The sequence below is a fragment of the Electrophorus electricus genome, chromosome 16, assembly GCF_013358815.1.
Source record: "Electrophorus electricus isolate fEleEle1 chromosome 16, fEleEle1.pri, whole genome shotgun sequence".
Classification (NCBI taxonomy): Eukaryota; Metazoa; Chordata; class Actinopteri; order Gymnotiformes; family Gymnotidae; genus Electrophorus; species Electrophorus electricus.
This window is the reverse complement of record NC_049550.1, coordinates 16,061,588-16,082,050: the sequence shown is the minus strand read 5'-3', so window position 1 is coordinate 16,082,050 and position 20,463 is coordinate 16,061,588. Positions and strand designations below refer to the sequence as shown.

Genomic DNA, 20,463 nt, shown 5'->3' with positions numbered 1-20,463 from the left:
CAAAATACATAAGGTCTAGTTATCAGCATTCATCCCTGTATTCTAATTCATTGGTATATTTAATTCTAACCTACTGTACTAGGATCTTCTGTGAGTAAACGACAAAGCACTTGTAAGTCACTCTGGCTAAGAGTGTCTGCTAAATACCGTAAAGTTACTGTTCCTTACATACACTGTACAGCCAGAAGCATATGAACACCTGATCAATCCTATATAAACCTGGTGTAAATCCTCTAATAAAATTATTAAATTGCAGTTTCTTCACACCAAACCCCTCAGACCATGTCTTTATATGTACAGGGACATGATCTTGCTGGAACAGGAAAGGAACTTCCCCAAAATGTTGCCACAAAGTTGGAAGCATCTAACTGTATAAACGTCTTTGAATGCTGTAGGATTAACCATTAATCATTGAAACTTACATTCTTTATACCCTTCCAGAGGTAGTGTGGAATTGTGTAGGAAGTGAAACAACAGAGTATGTATACATGTAACACACTTGGTAGAGCAAGATGTTCACAGCACCAGTGTCATGGGATCAATGTCCAGGGAGTGCACATGCTGTTTACTGACAAGTTTCTGCAAGTTGCTCTGGATAAGAGCATGTGCAAAATATGGAAAATATATGAGAGAGTTTGTACATGCTACAGAACTCATCTTACTCACTCTGTGTGTATGCACAGTCTACCACTGTGTGACTGAAATGCTTCCATTTCACAATAATGGCAAGTACAGTTGAGCAGGACATAAACTTTACCAACTCACTCTGTCAAAATCTGCATTGCATCACAGGGCCTAATTTAAAATCACTGAGCTCTTCAGTATGACCCAATTTACTGTTTTTTTTTTTAATGGAAATTATATGGCAATGCTCTGCATTGTTAGCAATGAGTGTAACTGAAACACCTGAACTCAAAATTTAGGACAGGAGTTCACATACTTTTTCCCATATAGTCCGTGTGTGTTGGGGAAATGGATGTGTCACATTGTAATGGCAAAGTGAATTTACTGATCCAGAGACAAAGAAATAAACTTAAACAGAAACAGAAAGCTGTACCTGTCACAACACACCAGATCCACCTGATCCACTAATTATTAACCCCTCATGAGCTGGATCCAGTGTGCTAGAGCAGAGCAGAGCTGATGCTGTACAGATCAGACGAACCCCAGGGATGCAGGTGAAGTTCTCTCCACTAGCTGGCAATAGAGGGACCCTCTATGAATAACACACAGTTGCTGTACCAGTACTTCTGGCTAGTAATAATTAAACACTGAGAACTGTGGATTAGTATTAGAAAACTTCAAAAAATGCGATGCAAAAAAAAATAAAACATTTAATCCACAGTCAAACTTTGATAATTCTGTTCAATTTTCTTATGATCATATTCTTGCTGTTCCTCACTAGCTGTGAAAGGAAGTGGCTGTTTTTGTCATCTTCCTGTGGTGTGACAGAACCACATATGCAGATAAACAGACCGGGCACAGAGGCAGACAGGAACAAACAGATGCGGCCATGAAATGTTCAAACACTTTAGCTCAAACACTCATCTGATGTGGAGTAAACAGACCTAAATCTGAACTCAGAATGAAGACCCTCCTCATCTTCACCTTCTACCTGAGCTCAGGTAAGTACAGCTGCTTCTGAAACATTCAGAATCACAATTGTCAAATGACGGCTTAACAAGACTTCACCCAAAAGTCCAATAAAAAGATGAACCAATAAAATCGGGGCTTTTTTAAAAATAAACTTTAATGTAGTTTAACAATTCAGGAACAAAATTCAGGAACAACTGGTTCCCACCTAGATAAGACAGAAGTAAATGAATCATTTCATCCATGCACACAAGATGGACAAAGAGCTCAGCCAGTGGATCGCCAACATCATGATATGTCAGAGAAAACCATGAAGGATGAATATTTTTGCCTCTCCTGCTGAGCAGGAATTGTTTGTTAAACTGCCCAAATGGTAGGCTGCAGCGAAGTGTCAAAACCACGATTATTAAAAACCCATGAGAGAGTCCTCCTCACAAACACATAATATACTATACTATAATTGACTATAACATTATATGAGAAAAAGCTAATGCGGGGGGGGGCTTTGGATTTGACAGCTCCATCATATCACATTATATCCATCTGACTACTGCAGGTACTGTAGTGGTACTGTGGTGCTGTGTTTCCTTCATGTTCCCTTAATAAGGCTGAAAAGAACTTCTGCATTTTTTTCAGCTGTTCTATGATCCATTTCCTCTCTTTTTTAAAACCGTTATTGTTTGGCTTGCCTTTGCTTGGCAGTGTCATCATTTGCATTAGAGGCAGTTTTAGCTGTTTTAGTCTTTTGGATTTATTGATGACCACAGGATCCACCTCGTGTGTCAACATAAGCACCCTCACAAGATAACTGTTGGGCTTCTGTAGAAACATCTTCCAGCCTAAAGCAGCACGGTCAGTGAGCGTTCTCACGCTCACAGTACTGCTAATGACATGCCTGTGGTCTTCACTATAACAACAAGGGGTTCACAATCACGCTTGTCTTCATAAATGGAGGTCACTGAGGAGATTGTACACTTATACTGTTGTAGACTTAGTGCTTCACTCTTCACTGTCTAATGCCACATTTTACTAATTTCATTATTAATATGAGCACAAGTACATTTATTGATATTAGTTAATTTGGTTGTTGTACAGAAATAAATGCACCTGTGATGTATGTGGAGTAACGCAACAGGGGCTGTGATATTTAAAATCTGCCGGTACAACATTAGTTTTGAACCCATTTTGGCTTCAAACGTCACCTCCTCGTACCTCCTCTTATCAGAAATGCAAGAGCAACATGCTGTTTGCAAGTAGTAAATGAGAATCAGACAGTTGATGTTTCATTATACATAGAAAATTATAGAATTTAATATCTATTATTATTGGAAATGGGAATGGAAGTGAGACTGCAGACATAAAATACATAACCTTTAATAACATCTGTAAATTAACTTTACCACTGATAAACATCTGCAAATATACTTCAAAATAATCAACAGTATTAGCAGTAACAAAATAAGAATTTGCTTACATAGATGTTTGTCATATATCTCAGTGACAGGAGACTCCACCAATGAAGTGACAGCATATTCAGGAGGAGGAATCAAGATCAAATGCAAATATGAGGATGGACATGAAAAAAACAACAAATATTTCTGCAAGGGTGAAAGTACACCATGTGCTGACCAAATTAAAACAGGAGCCAAACACACATGGGTGCATGAAGGCAGATTCTGTCTGTATGATGATACCAATGCTAAAGTCTTCTGGGTGGTCATGAGAAACCTCACAGTGGAGGACTCTGGAACCTACCAGTGTGGAGTGGATATAGAGAGATGGACAGACACATACAGACCAGTGAAACTGAAGGTGAAGGCAGGTGAGTTTTCATCCATGTCCTCTATTACTGCTCTTCTTCATCATACTACTGCTTCCAGCATTATTTGATCACAGAACGATCCCCTCTCACTGTCACGTGGTGCGGCCCGCCGTGTGCAGTGGGAGTTAATTGTTTGTCTCGTTTGTAACCACGCCCATGTTGTTTAGCACACACCTGCAGCTGTTTAGTCTTGTTATGTTGTCTGTATTTAAACTGCTGTAGGGGTGTGTGCTTAGTTGTCAGTCATTGCATCTGTTCGCGTTATCTTTGTTTGTTCCTTTTTTCAGTGTTGGTGTTTACGTTATGTGTCAGTGCCACCGTTGTATGTTAATAAACGTTTGTCACTGTCCAGGGAGTCTGTGCGTCCTGCAGCACTCGGGCCGTTACATATTTATTACCAACTTCAGGGAGGGTGAAAGTCCAAGCTCTCATACAGGACTCATTATAACAGTGTGATGTCAATATGCTTTTGGCAGGTGGTGTGGCCTCTAAAGTAGTGAATGCATATGCAGGGTAGGAGTCACCATGAAGTGCAGATATGAGGATGAGTGCAAAACCAAACTGAAATCTTTCGTTAAGACTGGATCAGTGGTGTTTAGGTGAAAACAACAAGCCCAAACAGTGATTGGATGCATAGGGACAGCTTCTCAATTCATGATGACAGAAGTGTAGGATTCTTCAGTGTTTATCAGAGAGCTGAGTGTAAATGACACTGGAACATACCAGTGTGCTGTTAATGTATATGATCAACTACACACTTACACTGAAGTAAAGTTCAATTTAAAATAAGGTGAGGAGCTATTGATTTGCACTTTAGCCCTGATTAATAATGTGAACTATGGGAAATTCTGTAGGCATCAGGAAGATTTAAAAGTTTTAACTTCATGGCATTTAGCTGACACTTTTATCCAAAGCAACTTACAATTATGACCAAGCACAACTCAAGTAACTGAGGGTTAAGGGTCTTGCTCAGGGGCCCAACAGTCATAAATGGGCAGTGGTGGGGCTTAAACTAGCAATCTTCTGATTACTAATCAAGGAACTTAACCACAGAGCTACCACTGCCCCACTCTGCACTGCTTTTGATGACAAGACCCTCCAAAGAATAGTGAGAACAGCTGAGAAGATGATTGGGGTCTCTCTTCCCTCCATCACGAACATCTACATAACACACTGCATCCGGAAAGCCACCAACATTGTGAAAGACCCCACAGACCCCTCACATGAACTGTTCACCCTTTTGCCATCTGGAAGAAGGTACCGCAGCATCCAGTCCGGCACCTCCAGACTGTGCAACAGCTTCTTCCCAGAAGCCATTAGACTCCTGAACTCTGGCTAACTCCAATTCCAATTCAGATTCCAAAATGGGCACTTTTATACATGCTTACAGACAGTCACACACACACACACACACACACACACACACACACACACACACACACACACACACACACACACACACACACACATACACACATATCTATACACATACTCACACATTGTTTTGCATCGGACAAGTGTTGAAGTCAAACCTCACACAAATAAAATATAAAATGAGTAGACAGTGCAATTATTTAGTGCAGTACACAGTACTGGGCATATATAAAGCGAGTTGTGCATGGGAATCAGTGACATGCTACCCTGAACATAGCAGTCACCGGTAGCAGCCAGAACAGTTCAGAGTACAGTGCTGGTTTAGTACAGTACTCTAGCAGCAAGTAGGATAATGTGCAAGACTGCAACAGGAGTGCATGTCCTGTCCTGTATTTATTATTGTTTATTTAATGTTTATTTAATGACATTTTGCATTATATTGGACTGTTTGCACTTGTGTAGCATGTTGTCTGTTGCACTGTTGTTTTTGTGTTGCACCATGGTCCTGGAGAAACATTGTTTCGTTTTTGTTGTGTACTTGTATATAGCTGAAATGACAATAAAACCTCTTTGAACTTGAACTTGAAGGAAAAAAAAAGTTTTGGGAGTTAATGTTTCAGGGTTTTTTGACAGACTCCTGCTGTGGAAATTCTATCAGTGAGACTCTCTATGTAGGAGGAACTGTAAACATCAGCTGCAGTTTCTCAGAATCCACCAGAAGTGACCCTATGTTTCTATACAAGAGTGTGGACACTGCTGTTTGCACTTTTAAAACATCAATTACAGAGAGTAGAAGATGGATAAATGAGGGAAAAAAAATTACTGTATGATGACAGAGCAAAACAAATCCTGACTGTGACTGTCAGAAATGTAACAGTGTAGGACTCTGGTATATACTGGTGTGGCGCTGAATCAAACTGGGAATCTGATCATGGATACACAGTTTATATCACACAGATCTACCTGAGAGTGACTGGTGAGTGGATAATATATTTAACATTTTTATTGAACAATTTTGTAGCATTATATCCAAGACTGAAGCCGTGAAGTAGAGGGATCAATATAATTTGTATTGGAGACTAATACTGAATGTTTTATCCATACTGTATGTTGACGAGCTAAAACAGGCATTTTACTATAAAAACTCCAGTTTAGAAATGTCATGGGACGCTCCCCCCCACGAGTCACGTGCTACGGCCTGCGGTGTGCGGGGTGGTTCACCACGCCCTCCGTGATAGCACACACCTGCACAGGGTTTAACATCTTGTGTTGTCTGTCTATTTAAACCTCTACTAGTATGTGCATCGTGTTGGTCATTGTTTGTTCACTAATGTATATAAACGTGTGTGTAGTCATTGTTAGACATTACTGTTGTTTGTGTTTAATTAAATGTGTAAGTCATGTCCTTTGTTAACGTTTTCCTTAGCCAAACTTATAATTAGAGTGAAACAATTTTAAGAAGACAAATTATGTACAGAGTGCCAGAAATATGTAAGTACATGCATGCAAGTACATGATCTGTATGCTATCACAAATAATCAATGAATTATCAGATGAGGAATTTGAGGATGACCATTTCAGAAACTACAGGTTACTAATTAAAAGACAGAAGTGTATGTATATCGTAGGAGAGTTCTCTCTCCCTAGTCTGGGATATACACGCACATGGTTTATAGTGATCTATAAATGAATTGACTGACATGCATTTCCAAATAAGTCACCTCATTGCTGAACACATAATATCCTGTGAAAGACAGGAAGTAGGAAGACACTCCCATATAAGCTATTATTATTATTATTATTACTACTACTACTATTATTATTATTATTAGTAGTAGTAGTACTATTTACATTTATGGCCTATAGCTGTAAATGTAAACAACAACAACAACGACAAACTATTTGTATAGCCTTTTCTTAAACACAGTTTACAAAGTCTTTTACAGAAAATAGAATGAATAGAGGAATAATAAAGCTTATTACATCCTAAGATCTATAACCTCAACAAGAAAGTAAATTAAAAATAACATTTAATTTAAAGACAATTTAAAGCTGCATTTCCACCCATCAAATTGCAGCTGCACTGAAAGCCAAAGTAACCTTCTTCTTGAAAGTGTTTTAAGTCATCATGTCCATCAGGTCATCTGGGAGAGAAGTTTGGGGCCATAGCAGCAGCCTCACAGCTCTATAGTCAGGTGTTGGGTACCATCAGTATGTTTTTATCAGCTGATCTAGGGCCCTTGACGGTGTGAGCCTCATGATCATACTACTGAGATATAGAGGGCCAAGACCATGTAAGCACTTGAAAGTAAGCAGTAGTATTTTAAATTAAATTCTAGATGACAGTTAACCAGTGCAACTCATTAAAAATGGTTGTAATATGAGCTCTCATCTTGTAAATGTAAATGTAAATCTCTCATCTTTGCACATGCTAATACTCTGGCTGCTGCATTTTGAACCCTCTGTAGGCTTGAAATAGCATTCATATGCAGAAATGGGAGCAGTGCATTACATTAGTCCAGACATGCAATCATTGCATTACAGTAGTACAGATGTGAAGATACAAATGCATGGAGATTTTCACTATCAGTTGCTGTGAGGATACTTCTGACCTTGGTTACATTACAAAAATGATAGAACACATGATCGAACACTGAGACAACATGGCATTTAAAGCTTACATCATAGTCAAATTTGACACCTTGGTTCTTGATATAGTGTTTGGCCTTAACTGATAGGACAAGAAATTATTACCCATTCTGGACTTAATATATTCTAGATAGTTAAAAATCAAGCCAGTGGAAATGTATAGGTTGTAGTAGTAGTTCAGTAGTAGTTTTAATACCCTGACTTTGGAGTGCACCATCGTAATGAAGCCCTTTTAACTGAAGAACTGAGAGAGGCCTTAAAGAGAACACTGCCGTTATTACTGTAGCCATGCTGAAGACATTATAGGACCCAGCAACCAGTATTTCTGCACAACACTGATCATTATTTCTGTAATTATGTTATTAGTTGTTACATCATTATTTCTTGAGTTCTGTCTCTGGATGTCTGGGTTCCTGCAAGTGTACATGACATTCTCAGAATTACAAAAGTGCATGTAGGATGTGTGTATGGGTGTGAGAGAAACCCCATATATAACCTGTTAAATTACACTGCATGTCATGCAATGTATGAAAACATACATGATCTTGCTTTCCATTCAAATGATCAAACTTTTACATCTTCATCTCCATTAACAGATCCACAAGTGTCATCAGCAGCAGCAACAATAACAACAGCACCATTGTCATCATCATCATCAAGTACGACTACAGACAGCACAAAAGCACCCACATCTACAACAGCGAAAACCACACTAATTTCTGTTCCTACAGCCAACTCCTTGACAAGTACCACATAATTTTACTTTTGTGATGGTCCACTGACTTCACAACATGGACTCATTATCTGATACATTGCTGTGTTTATTTTATATAAATCAAAATATTCCAGTTTCAACCTCAACACCACATTCATCATCATGCATCAGTCCACAGTTCACCACACCAACCACATCCTCAGGCTCCAAACACACATCAGCTTCCTCTCCTGATACAGGTGCTGACACACAGTGGACAGTACTGGTATCAAAGTAGGCAATAGAGTGATTGCAAAAACAATATTTTTGTTCTGAAAGCTGTTCATTGTGATTGAAGTGATCTAGTGGCCCCTTGGTGTTGAGCCCTTTTATTACAATCTACAGTCTACGCCAACCTCAGCATGTTCTCCTGTCAAGTCTTATGCTGTGTTTATTTCCACATCCAGATATTCCAGTTTCAACCTCATCACCACATTCATCATCACGTATCAGTCCACAGTTCACCAAACCAACCACATCCTCAGGATCCAAACACACATGAGCTTCCTCGTCCTGATACATGTGCTGAAACACAGTGGACTGTACAGCATGGAGTGAAACTACTCACATACTGTCAGCTTCATCAGACATTTCTGAATGATCAGGATAAATGTTAAATGTGATTGGTTCACTGATTATGACTCTGTTTCCTTTCCAGGATTTCCATCTTCCACTGTGATCAGTGTTGTGTGTGTGATTCTGGTTCTGCTTCTGATGGGAACCTCATTCCTCATAGTGACTCTCAGAAAGAGAAGCAGGAAGGAGCAGGGTATTACCACACTCACACACACACACACACACACACACACACACACACACACACACCCTTCAAAAATGATCACATAAAGCAATACTTATCAATCAACATTGTCATGAGCATAACACATTCAGATCTGTATGTCCAGTTGTGAGTGTAGCATGTATCTGTGCTGTAAGCATTGTAGATTAAACACATTTATTTACAGAACTCATTAGACTCCAGAGCTGCCTGCTGCTGCCCTCTGCTGGCTAGAAATGGACATAAATGAGCACTGTTAGAATATGGACTAAAGACAATTAACTAATGCCTAAGTATTCTACTGTTTATTTGCATTTGAACATTACCTACTCAGATTAATGTAAATATATGTGAGTATCTAACTGTTAAATGTGAACAATACCATGTATTCATGTAGTATGTGATTACAATTTATTAATTTGTGATTAATGTCAAGAATCAGCATCATCCAAGCGCCAGTCCCTCCAAGACTCCTCACACATCCACGGGGTGAGTCATGACTGTATCACACATTCATGGGGTGAGTCATGAGTGCATCACACATCTATGGGGTCATGAGTGTATTACACATCAATAAGGTGAGTCATGATTGCAGGTCATTAGCAGGCCACTACTGGAACAGGTGCACTACATCTGTAATAGAATTATAATGCACTACACATGTAATAGAATTATAATGCACTTGGCATCTCTGGAACCACCACACTACATGTCCCAGGATCCTCTGGTTAGATCATCATTAACAGAGCATTAATTTGGTACACCTGTGATTCATTATGTTTCCTATGTTTCTGTAACACTTCCAAAGTATGTTTCCTTGAGAATACTGAGCGTTGCAAGTTTGCCTGCTGTTATTCTGTGCATTGTCCTGTTTCTAGTGCATTCCTCATGACAAAAATGAAGTGTTTCCCACATCCAACATCACCTCTTTTCCTGCTCCGGCTAAATGACATAAATGCTCCTGTGTGTTCCCTTATACTGTTAACACCTGCTACTCCTGACACCACCCAGTGTTCAAACTTGGGAGTCCAGGGAAACTATAGACAGATATTCCATTAATATGACCAAAAATACATTTTTGTAGCTCACTTGAATGCAAAGAGCAGTAGACAAACAAAAATAACATTCAATCTCATTCATAGACACTGCTGTTAAGGTCACTTTTTTTTCCTCTTTACTCAGGTTCCACTTTCTGTCTGTGACAATGAGATTAAAGACACCAGAAGCCATTCTGACTCAGATACTGGAGCTCCTACAGTCTACTCTACTGTCCACCTACCCACAAACCTCTCTGATCCCTCCCTAACTGTTTATGCCCAAGCCCAGTTACCCACAAACCCCTGTGATTTTACACACACTGTTTCGGCTAATGCTATAATTCTCTCTGAGAATTTCTCAGTGTGTGACGCACAGCAGTCAGCAAGGATGTCTGATGAACCTCTAATTTATACAACAGTGAAGTTTTATAAGAATGCAGATGGTTATAATGATGCTGTCAAGGAGACCTTCAAGATGGAGGAGGACACATGAATATTCTCCTGTCAAACATATCACTGGATGAGGCTAGTTTAGCAGTTTATGCTTTTATTTACATTCATTTTACCAAACATAGATTGTATAACTTTCCCTTTCTCTCAAAGGATCTTCCACTTGTAAATGTTCATTTGGGCAGGTGTTTGTTTTCTCATGTTTAGCTTACTTCAAAATGTAAAATGCTGGTGTTCCTTAAATAGAGGGATTTTACATGCTGTAATGGAAGAGAAGGCAACACCTCTTTTGTTTTATTGTGTTCTAACAAGCCCTCTATTGTTTTGTGTTCATTCTATGAGTAAATGATAAAGCACTTGTGTAAGATGCTCTGGATGCCAAATGCTGTAAATAGAAATGTGTTCAATCTACTTGGGAGTATTTTACTACAACTTTGCTTATACCCATAAACCTCTCAACACCTATTTGCTGAAAGGTTTAAAGCTCTCTCTCTCTCTCTCTCTCTCTCTCTCTCTCTCTCTCTCTCTCTCTCTCTCTCACTAAATAAAATTTGGATATGACTGGTTATGTTCTTGTTCATTATGTTCTGGTTAAAATGCAGACAAAACGTAGAGATAAATGGAGACAGAGAAATGCAATAAGTTCCAAGAGCTCTGACGTGTGTGTGAAGTGACTTGGTGTGGTGAACCCTCACTGCCTCTATGCCAAAGCTCTCAAATGGTCAGTGGCAGCTTTCCCGTCATACTGACATCACGTGACATCATCAAATTGCTGTTATTTCTACATAAATGTGATTTTTCTTAGTGATAATTAAGAGAACTTAAAAGACTAACACTAACAGAAAATAGCTGCCCTAACTGTACATTGAAAGTGACAAATTAATTTAGCCTACTGAAGGAGAGATGTTAACCAGGGAAAACAGTTAACCAGGGCCAAAAGGAATTTTTAGTTTTTTCGGCCACTGAGTTTCAGAGGATACCCACACTGCAACACACACTACAACACACACGCACACACGCACACACACACACACACACACACACACACACACACACACACACACTTCTAAGATTTATCACTTGCTCAGAGTTGCTAAAATTGTTTCTGCTAATAAAACTCTTATATTAATAATATTAATAAGTACACTGTTTGTTTCCTCACCTGATACATGTGCTGAAACACAGTGGACTGTACAGCATGGAGTGAAACTATTCACATACTGTTAGCTTCATCAAACACTTCTGAATGATCAAGATAAACGTCAAATGTGATTGGTTCACTGATTATGACTCTGTTTCCTCTCCAGGATTTCCATCTTCCACTGTGATCAGTGTGTGTGATTTAGTTGCTGCTTCTGATGGGAACCTCATTCCTCATAGTGACTCTCAGAAAGAGAAGCAGGAAGGAGCAGGGTATTACCACCCACACACACACACACACACACACACACACACACACACTCCTTATCAGGAGTGGGCTTACAGACTCACCAGAACATATACTATGTTTTACAATGTTTAGTGAAAAACTGCTCTACTGCAAGACATAATCTGTGGATCATTCATATCAGCATGTCAGCAGATGTGAGCACAGCTTGGGTTTGTAGTGTAAATTATCTACAGTCATTAGTCAAACAGGGCTCATGCAGAGTCTAGAGCACAATGAGAATGGAGACAATGCAGCAATATTCAGTCATTCTGGCCAATTTTGTAAATGTAAACGAAAGTCTAAGGAAAATTGCCGGTTTTCCTTAATCTGTCTCCCCCTTGGTCCCATTGTCAACTTGTCATGATCTGGTTGCTCCTCCTCATGGCCCTGAGACTGAGCATTATTAGTACATCATATATATATATATATATATATATATATATATATATATATATATATATATATATATATATATATATATATAAATACTAAAACCGTAGCGATAAATGGAGATTACAGTAGAATATAAAAGAGGATTGTGACGGCCCGAGTGCCGCAAGACATGGAACAGGATGCACAGACCTCTCTCAATACACACAAACATTTATTAGACGAAACAATAACGATAAACACAATGGCTCTCATGTAGAACAAGGAGGGTGAACACGATTAATGTCTAACACAGACATGACTACAATCACAACTGGGACTAAAGACTGACAAAGAGGCACACACCAACAGGGGTTTAAATACATACATAAACAACAATCATCCAGCTGCAGGTGTGTGCTAACAAGGGGGTGTGGTTACAAATAAAAGAGTCAGTGAACTCCCACTGCATGTGGTGGGCCGTGATCAGTCGGAAGGGGAGTGTTCTGTGACAAGAATCTCTTATGCAGACATGAGTTCCTGTATAGGACATTTCAACAATGGAGAAAAAATATCTAGACCAAAACTAGTAAAGGAGTTTCTCTCAGTTTGCTTGTGGAGCATCTTATACCTATGTCAAAATAAAATGTGCTGAAAGGGCATGTTTATATAGAAAGGAATTCTCCTTGTAGGGATTGCTTACATTATGTGTGATTTATTGTGAATGTGCCCTCAGATTCACTTGCATCCCAAGCCAGTTATTCCAAAACTCCTCACACAACCATGGGGTGAGTCACTGCAGTATTTTAAAGCTGGTTACTATTGGAACAGGTGTTCACCATTTTCACCAATAAAATTGGTATTGTCAATCCGTGAAACATTGTTCTAACCCACATGCCATTTATTACAAGGGCCATACAAGGGCTATTTTTCTATATTATTTTTGCTTTCTTGGCTCACAGATTCCATTTTCTGTATGTGACTATGAGGAAATTAACGACACCAGAAGCCATTCTGTCTCAGACACTGGTGCTCATGCAGTCTACTCTACTGTCAGTCTACCCACAAACCCCTCTAATCCCTCCCAAACTGTTTATACAAACACACAATCATGCGCCAATGATATGGACATTTACTCCACAGCTCAATTATCCACAACTCCATCTGATTCCTCAGTAGGACACGGTCCACAATTGGCCAGCGCATCTGCTGGAGGACTCACTTAGGCAGCAGTGATGTTCCATAAGAGAACTGACAATTCTGAAGATGTCATTACCACAGAGACCTTTAAGAAAGAGGAAAACTCATGTGATTATGCTACTGTCAATCATGACCCAGGAAGTGGTTAGGTTAGAGTTTTGTTTTTAATGCAAATTCATTGTTTTTTTAAATGTATTTTTTTATTTGCCCTTCACTTACTTTGCTTTAATATCTATCGAGGCAGGCGTTTTGTTTTCTTTTAGTTAAGCTGGTGGGTGAATGGTTGATTCACAATAACAATCGTTTTGTGGCTCTCAAACAATTAACACCATTGTTCATGTTTGCAGATCAGATATAGATTTACAGATTGACTTGGTATGTTCTTTAATAATTAGGTACATACATGATTGAATGAATACAATTGTAATAAAAGCCTACCAATAGAAATTAGGTACTTTTGTAATAGTGTTGTCAATACTACCTTGCATATGGTTAGAATATAGCATTCTGTTTTTTACATGTATTAAATATATTTTGAATACATGTGAAAAAACGTGAAGGAACATATATTTAAGAAAGACATTTACTATCAAATTTTCATTTATTGTCTAGACAGAAATTTTTATATATAATATACATTTGATCCTTGCTTATCATTGCCAATTTAAATTTCATGTCTAGGTTTAGAATAAACTTTTTAGAATTAATAAATAGCAACAGCAATGTGCAGAACACCTTCTCACAACTTGCACAACCCAGCTGTCCATCCAGAATGTTCATTATGCTTCCTGTTTTGATAGGGAAATTCTTTACTTTACATCACATGGGTGATTTCAATTATGAGACCCAAGCATTCCACATGACATTAGTTTTTCCAATCATTTTCACACTTGTCTCAGTACCACATCCACATCTTCAAAACACTTAACACATTCACCATATCAATACAGAAACACCTGGTTAGGATGGAACACTTGTAGACTGTCCATCTCTGACCATGGCAAGAAACTCAGATACCAATTTGTCCAGGTAAAACAGGTGCACACAATCATTTTATTTGTGATTTTGCACAGTTCAGTATGCACACAATTTGTGACTAATTTACTGTACAGAGCCATGATGCAGAAAAGATAGTCCACGCATGTGCTGAGGTGTGAAGAGTTTTGAAGAAGTGCACATTGTAAGTGAAAGTGATTGTAAAAAACTATAATATGCAATTTGTTACTAGTATATTGCAGTTAAGACAGCAACACTGCAAGGATTTACAAGAATTTGCTCATCTGATTATCAACATATGACTAGATTAATCTATTGCTAAAATTTACAAACAACACAAATATTACAGGTTAACTACCATCTGAAGGGATTGTTGGAGACACTTGCAAAGCAGATAGCATTTTGGTCTCTGCATATAAACAAACAAACAAAAATACCATAATAAAAAATAAAATAAAATAAATACCATAATTTAAAGCATGTCCCTGTTGTGTGTAGCTGATGGTTTTCTTCAACATCATCATGTTCAATGCTGTGTGAGTCACTTGTGGCTTACAAATTAATACATAAGTACATAAACCTTCCTTTGGGCTAAATTTTACTCCATTAGTTAGATGGGTGGGGGTGGGGGGTTGTATGTAGTTGCGCAAATTAGAGAAGTCATCCTGACTTAGGCAATGATGAAAGCAGAAGACTGTGTCAGATCATGAGTCAAAAAAGAGAATATAGACAGTCGTTTGTTTTAACACACATCTCTGGTTTGAGCAGTGATGAGAGCTAAAGGGGGAAGTGTCAGACATAAAATATGAGACACAGTTCACACTGAACGCCAAACAGTTCAACATGTGGACACTTATACTTGTCTTGTCCAGTCTATTTCCAGGTGAGTTGTCCATTTACTGCTCACTTTATCATCAGACAGGTTCAGCACATTATTAGTTCAGGTGATAATCAGCTAATCCAGCAGGCTGTCTCAAGGTCCAGGCCTCCAGAGCTCCTGCTCTGACCTTTACCTTCCACACACAGAGGGACTTTGTAGTGCTGTGGATGTTTATCACAGTGGATCTTCTACATTTACTATACATTACTAACATTATGATTTATTTTACAGCTGGAATTGCTGCTGTAACTACAGTAACTGGATACAAGGGCCATTCAGTTCAGATCAGATGCCCTTATAAGTCTGGATATGAAACCCACATGAAATATCTCTGCAGAGGAGAATGTTATACTTTCCAGATTAAAGACATCCCTCTTGATTCTGAATCTGCGAAAGACAAGAGATTCTCTCTGAATGATGACACAGCAGCCAGAGTCTTCACTGTCACCATCACTGATCTGAGATCAGAGGATGGAGGAAAATACTGGTGTGCGACAGAGCAGAAAGTGCGTGATGACTACACAGAGATTCTGTTAGTGGTTAAAGTGGGTGAGTGTTACCACATGTTCCTAATCAACTAGGTAGAGTGGGTGCTGATTAAATAGGTCACCTTTTTCTATTAAGCTAGTCTGTAATTGTCTATGTGTGTATTTAAATTAGTGTTGAGGTAACACATTGAATAAGATTAAATAACAAAAACAATACAACAATTCTAATAGCAATAGTTGGAATTTCGTTAATTTCATTCAGGTAACTGAGGCCAATTATTTATTATACAAAGACTTCCAAAGTGAAGTATACTGAAATACTGAATACTGGAAATTCGAGTATTATATGGCCAATTACTAAGATCTCAAACCATAATGCTAGCCTATGTAATGCACGTAGGCAAAGCAGGATGCAGGGACGAGTCACATAGAACAGAAACATACGTTTATTTTTCACACACTTTGACGTAGCTCACAGGCTATCAGGATCAAAACACTGACAACACTAACACGTAAATGATAGACTTTTATAGTTGCAGACTAACGACACACGGGTGTGGATCACAGGAAGGCCGTCGCCATACTGACGAACACACACACACACACACACACACACACACACACACACACACACACACACACACACACACACACACAGGGAGACGTTTAGGAGGAGGGTCCATATTGTGACAGCCTACCTGTTTCTGTCCCTCAGATCCTGCCAGTAGTAGCATCTCACACTCCACCTACTGCCCTCCCATACTCTCTGTCAGCACATCAGTAGGTATCGGGTGCACACAGTCAGTACCAGGTAAGTGCACATACTGCCTCCTACCTAAACAAGGGTTTGCATGTCTCCTTTGTCTTATGTCTTGATGTCATATGGGTACCTGCGATTCAAGAGACTGGACAATAGAGGCCAATAACTCCAGAGTAATAGGATTCATTGGAGTGCACACACACACACTTTTAGTAGGACCCATTTGATCACACACACACATTGATCACACACTTCCACTATGAAGTCCTGCCAGGTTCCCCAGTGATTCTCATAACAAGCATGTATCTGCTTAGAGCTTGTGTCTGTGCCTGCTTTGTGGTCTGCCTCTTGTAATTCTGTATTGTTGCCCTGTTTTATTTGTTTGTTTGTTTGTTAACTCTCTTTTGGACTTTGAACATGGGCCTATTTTACAGATTCATGATTTCTGGCTGGTGTACTATTGTAATAAATCTGCATATGGATTCCTCATGTATTCCTCGTGTTACACTACAATGTCATTTATAATGTACCACTATGTTGACAGGTCACACACTGAATGATGCTGACCACCACACGAACACTCCCACTTCCTTTGGTACAGTAACACACCTTATATAGTAACACACCATGTACAGTGCATCTGGAAAGTATTCACATCACTTCACTTTTTCCACATTTTGTTATGTTACAGGCTTATTCCAAAATGGATTAAATTCTTTTTTTTCCCCTCAAACGTTTATACACAATACCCCATAATGACAAAGAGAAATATTTTTGCAAATGTATTAAAAATAACCCCCCCCCCCCAAAAAAAAAACACATGTACATAAATATTTACAGCCTTTGTTCCATACTTTGTTGAAGCTCCTTTGGCAGCAATTACAGCCTCAAATCTTTTTGAATATGATGCTACAAGCTTGGCACACCTATTTTTGAGCAGTTCCTCCCATTCTTCTTTGCAGAACCTTTCAAGTTACATCAGGTTGGATGGGGAGCTTAGGGGCACAGCCATTTTCAGATCTCTCCAGAGATGTTTAATCAGGTTCAAGTCTGGGCCACTCAAGAACATTCAGAGTTGTCCCGAAGCCACTCCTTTGTTATCTTAGCTGTGTGCTTAGGGTCGATGAATGCAGCAATGTACAGAGACTTCCAACAGGACATATGTCCCTCTGTACATTGCTGCATTCATCTTTCCCTCAACCCTGACTAGTCTCCCAGTTCCTGCTGCTGAAAAACAACCCCACAGCATGATGCTGCCACCACCATGCTTCACTGTAGGTATGGTATTGGCCAGGTGATGAGTGGTGCCTGGTTTCCTCCAGACATAACGCTTGGCATTCAGGCCAAAGAGTTCAATCTTTGTTTCATCAGACCAGGGAATTTTGTTTCTCATGGTCTGAGAGTCCTTCAGGTGCCTTTTAGCAAACTCCAAGCAGGCTATCTTGTGCGTTTTATTGAGAAGTGGCTTCCATCTGGCCACTCTACCACACAGGCCTGACTGGTGGAGTGCTGCAAAAATGGAAATCTTTCTACACAGAGCAACGCTGAAGCTCTGTCAGAGTGACCCTTGGATTCTTGGTCACCTCCCTGACTAAGGCCCCTCTACATCGATTACTCAGATTGGCCAGGCAACCAGCTCTAGGAAGAGTCCTGGTGGTTCCAAGCTTCTTCCATTTATGAATGGAGGCCACTGTGCTCACTGGGACCTTCAATACTGCAGAAATTTTTCTGTACCCTTCCCCTGATATGTGCCTCGATACAATCCTCCTCTCAGAGGTCTACAGACAATTCCTTGAACTTCATGGCTTGGTTTGTGTTCTGCCATGTACTGTTAACTATGGAACCTGAGATAGACAGGTGTGTGCCTTTCCAAATCATGTCCAATCAACTGGATTTACCACAGGTGGACTCCAATCAAGTTGTCAAAACAACTGAAGGATGATCAGTGGAAACAGGATGCACCTGAAGACAATTTTGAGTGTCTTGGCAAAGGCTGTGAATACTTATGTACCTGTGATTTTTTATTTATTTTTTAAAATAAATTTGCAAAAATTCCAAACAAACTTTTTTTTTCCACTGTCATTAGGGGGTATTTTGTGTAGAATTTAGAGGGAAAAAATTAATCCATTTTGGAATAAGGCTGTAACAACAAAATGTGGAAAAAGTGAAGTGCTGTGAATATTTTCCGGATGCACTGTATATTCTCTATGAAAACAGCTGGGTTGAGAATCAAGATTTAAATCCAGATTGGTCCTTGGACAATGTTTGAGTACTGATGATAACAATTTGACCTCAGAATGCTTCAATAACCCCTGGTGCAATTAGAAACAACTGAGAAACAATTTGATCAGGAAGTCCTTCTTCTAAGCCAAACTACTAACAGCATCATTCAGTGAATGGAGGTCTTTAATAATGATCAACATCAGCTGTCAGGCATTACAAGAAGTCAACCATTACCACTAAAATAATAATGAGTCCTAATTTGTACATGTAGACAGAAGTCTTGCAGATGATTTATAAAAAACAAGCTGCACAAATGAAAACATATTTTTAAATACATGTGTAAAGAAGATGTTTGTGTGTACTAAATGTTTCTCATTTTTAAAGCTCAGTGGATCCTGGAAGATCAATGTGTTTTTACACACATAAAACTTTTATAAACCAAGACCTCCAGCCTAAGGATGCATGATGCCATTTTAGTTAAATACATGGCCTCATAACAACAATTTAAACGGCCAGGTGGCCATGTAACAGGGGCCAGGGACCAACATAATGGGGACTCGGTGGCTGAGCCCTAGACACTAAAACCAGAAAAATGTTCAGTGTTCAAGATTAGTAAAGACATATTATGAATAATCTTCCTGTCACTTATGTTTGCAAGCAATGTGACTGTGACTAATGCTATCTTCTAAAACACTTTCATAGTGTCCCTCACTTATGTGTCTGTGGGTCTGGTCATCATGGTAACTGTACTTCTAGTGACTACAATAGTGTGGTGCAAGCAGAAGAGGAAGAACAGGACATCCCCTGGTAACACACACACAAACTCACACACACACTCACGCACACACTCACACACACACACACACACACACACACACACACACACACACACACACACACACACACACACACACACACACACTCACACACACACACACACACACGCACACACACACACTCTCACACACACACACACACTGACACACACACACACACACATTCACACACACACACTCACACACACACACACGCACACACACACTCTCACACTCACACACACATACTCACACACTCTCACACACACACACTGACACACACACACACACACATTCACACACACACTCACAAACACTCACACACACATACACACTCACACACACTCACACTCACACACACACACATTCATACACACTCACACACACACACACACTCTCACACACACACACACACACACACTCACACACACACTCACACACACACACACACTCACACTCACACACTCACACACACACACACACACTCACACACACACTCGCACACACTCACACTCACACACTCTCACACACACACACACTGACACACACACACACACACATTCACACACACACTCACAAACACTCACACACACATACACACTCACACACACTCACACTCACACACACACACATTCATACACACTCACACACACACACACACACACACACACACTCACACACACACTCACACACACACACACACTCACACTCACACACTCACACACACACACACACACTCACACACACACTCGCACACACTCACACTCACACACACACACACACACACACACACACACACACACACACACACAGAAAAATACACTCTGTACATTGCTATCTGATAAT

General features: G+C 39.5%; 2 protein-coding genes across 2 annotated transcripts; both read left to right on the top strand.

Annotated features, from left to right (window-relative positions):
• Window positions 1-1,483: 1,483 nt before the first annotated feature.
• Window positions 1,484-10,975, top strand: LOC118242607 (CMRF35-like molecule 8). Its single transcript, XM_035534564.1, has 6 exons — window positions 1,484-1,625; window positions 3,092-3,415; window positions 8,035-8,097; window positions 8,851-8,961; window positions 9,407-9,459; window positions 10,153-10,975. The coding sequence occupies exons 1-6, from the start codon at window positions 1,586-1,588 to the stop codon at window positions 10,498-10,500; spliced, it is 939 nt and encodes a 312-aa protein (XP_035390457.1). The 5' UTR covers window positions 1,484-1,585; the 3' UTR covers window positions 10,501-10,975.
• Window positions 10,976-15,248: 4,273 nt separating this feature from the next.
• On the top strand, window positions 15,249-17,579 carry LOC118242661 (CMRF35-like molecule 1). The gene is made up of 4 exons (XM_035534716.1): window positions 15,249-15,334; window positions 15,563-15,880; window positions 16,535-16,630; window positions 17,542-17,579. Exons 1-4 carry the CDS (start codon window positions 15,295-15,297, stop codon window positions 17,577-17,579), a joined length of 492 nt encoding a protein of 163 aa, XP_035390609.1. The 5' UTR covers window positions 15,249-15,294.
• Window positions 17,580-20,463: the final 2,884 nt, after the last annotated feature.

What these genes read in the sequence shown, in the direction of transcription:
- LOC118242607 (XM_035534564.1), top strand. Translation starts at nt 1,586, where the DNA reads ATGAAGACCCTCCTCATCTTCACCTTCTACCTGAGCTCAG. An exon ending in CACCTTCTACCTGAGCTCAG is followed by an intron (nt 1,626 to 3,091) that starts GTAAGTACAGCT and finishes CATATATCTCAG; the next exon opens with TGACAGGAGACTCCACCAAT. An exon ending in ATTGTCATCATCATCATCAA is followed by an intron (nt 8,098 to 8,850) that starts GTACGACTACAG and finishes TTTCCTTTCCAG; the next exon opens with GATTTCCATCTTCCACTGTG.
- LOC118242661 (XM_035534716.1), top strand. Translation starts at nt 15,295, where the DNA reads ATGTGGACACTTATACTTGTCTTGTCCAGTCTATTTCCAG. An exon ending in TCTGTTAGTGGTTAAAGTGG is followed by an intron (nt 15,881 to 16,534) that starts GTGAGTGTTACC and finishes TCTGTCCCTCAG; the next exon opens with ATCCTGCCAGTAGTAGCATC. An exon ending in GTGCACACAGTCAGTACCAG is followed by an intron (nt 16,631 to 17,541) that starts GTAAGTGCACAT and finishes TCTTCTTTGCAG; the next exon opens with AACCTTTCAAGTTACATCAG.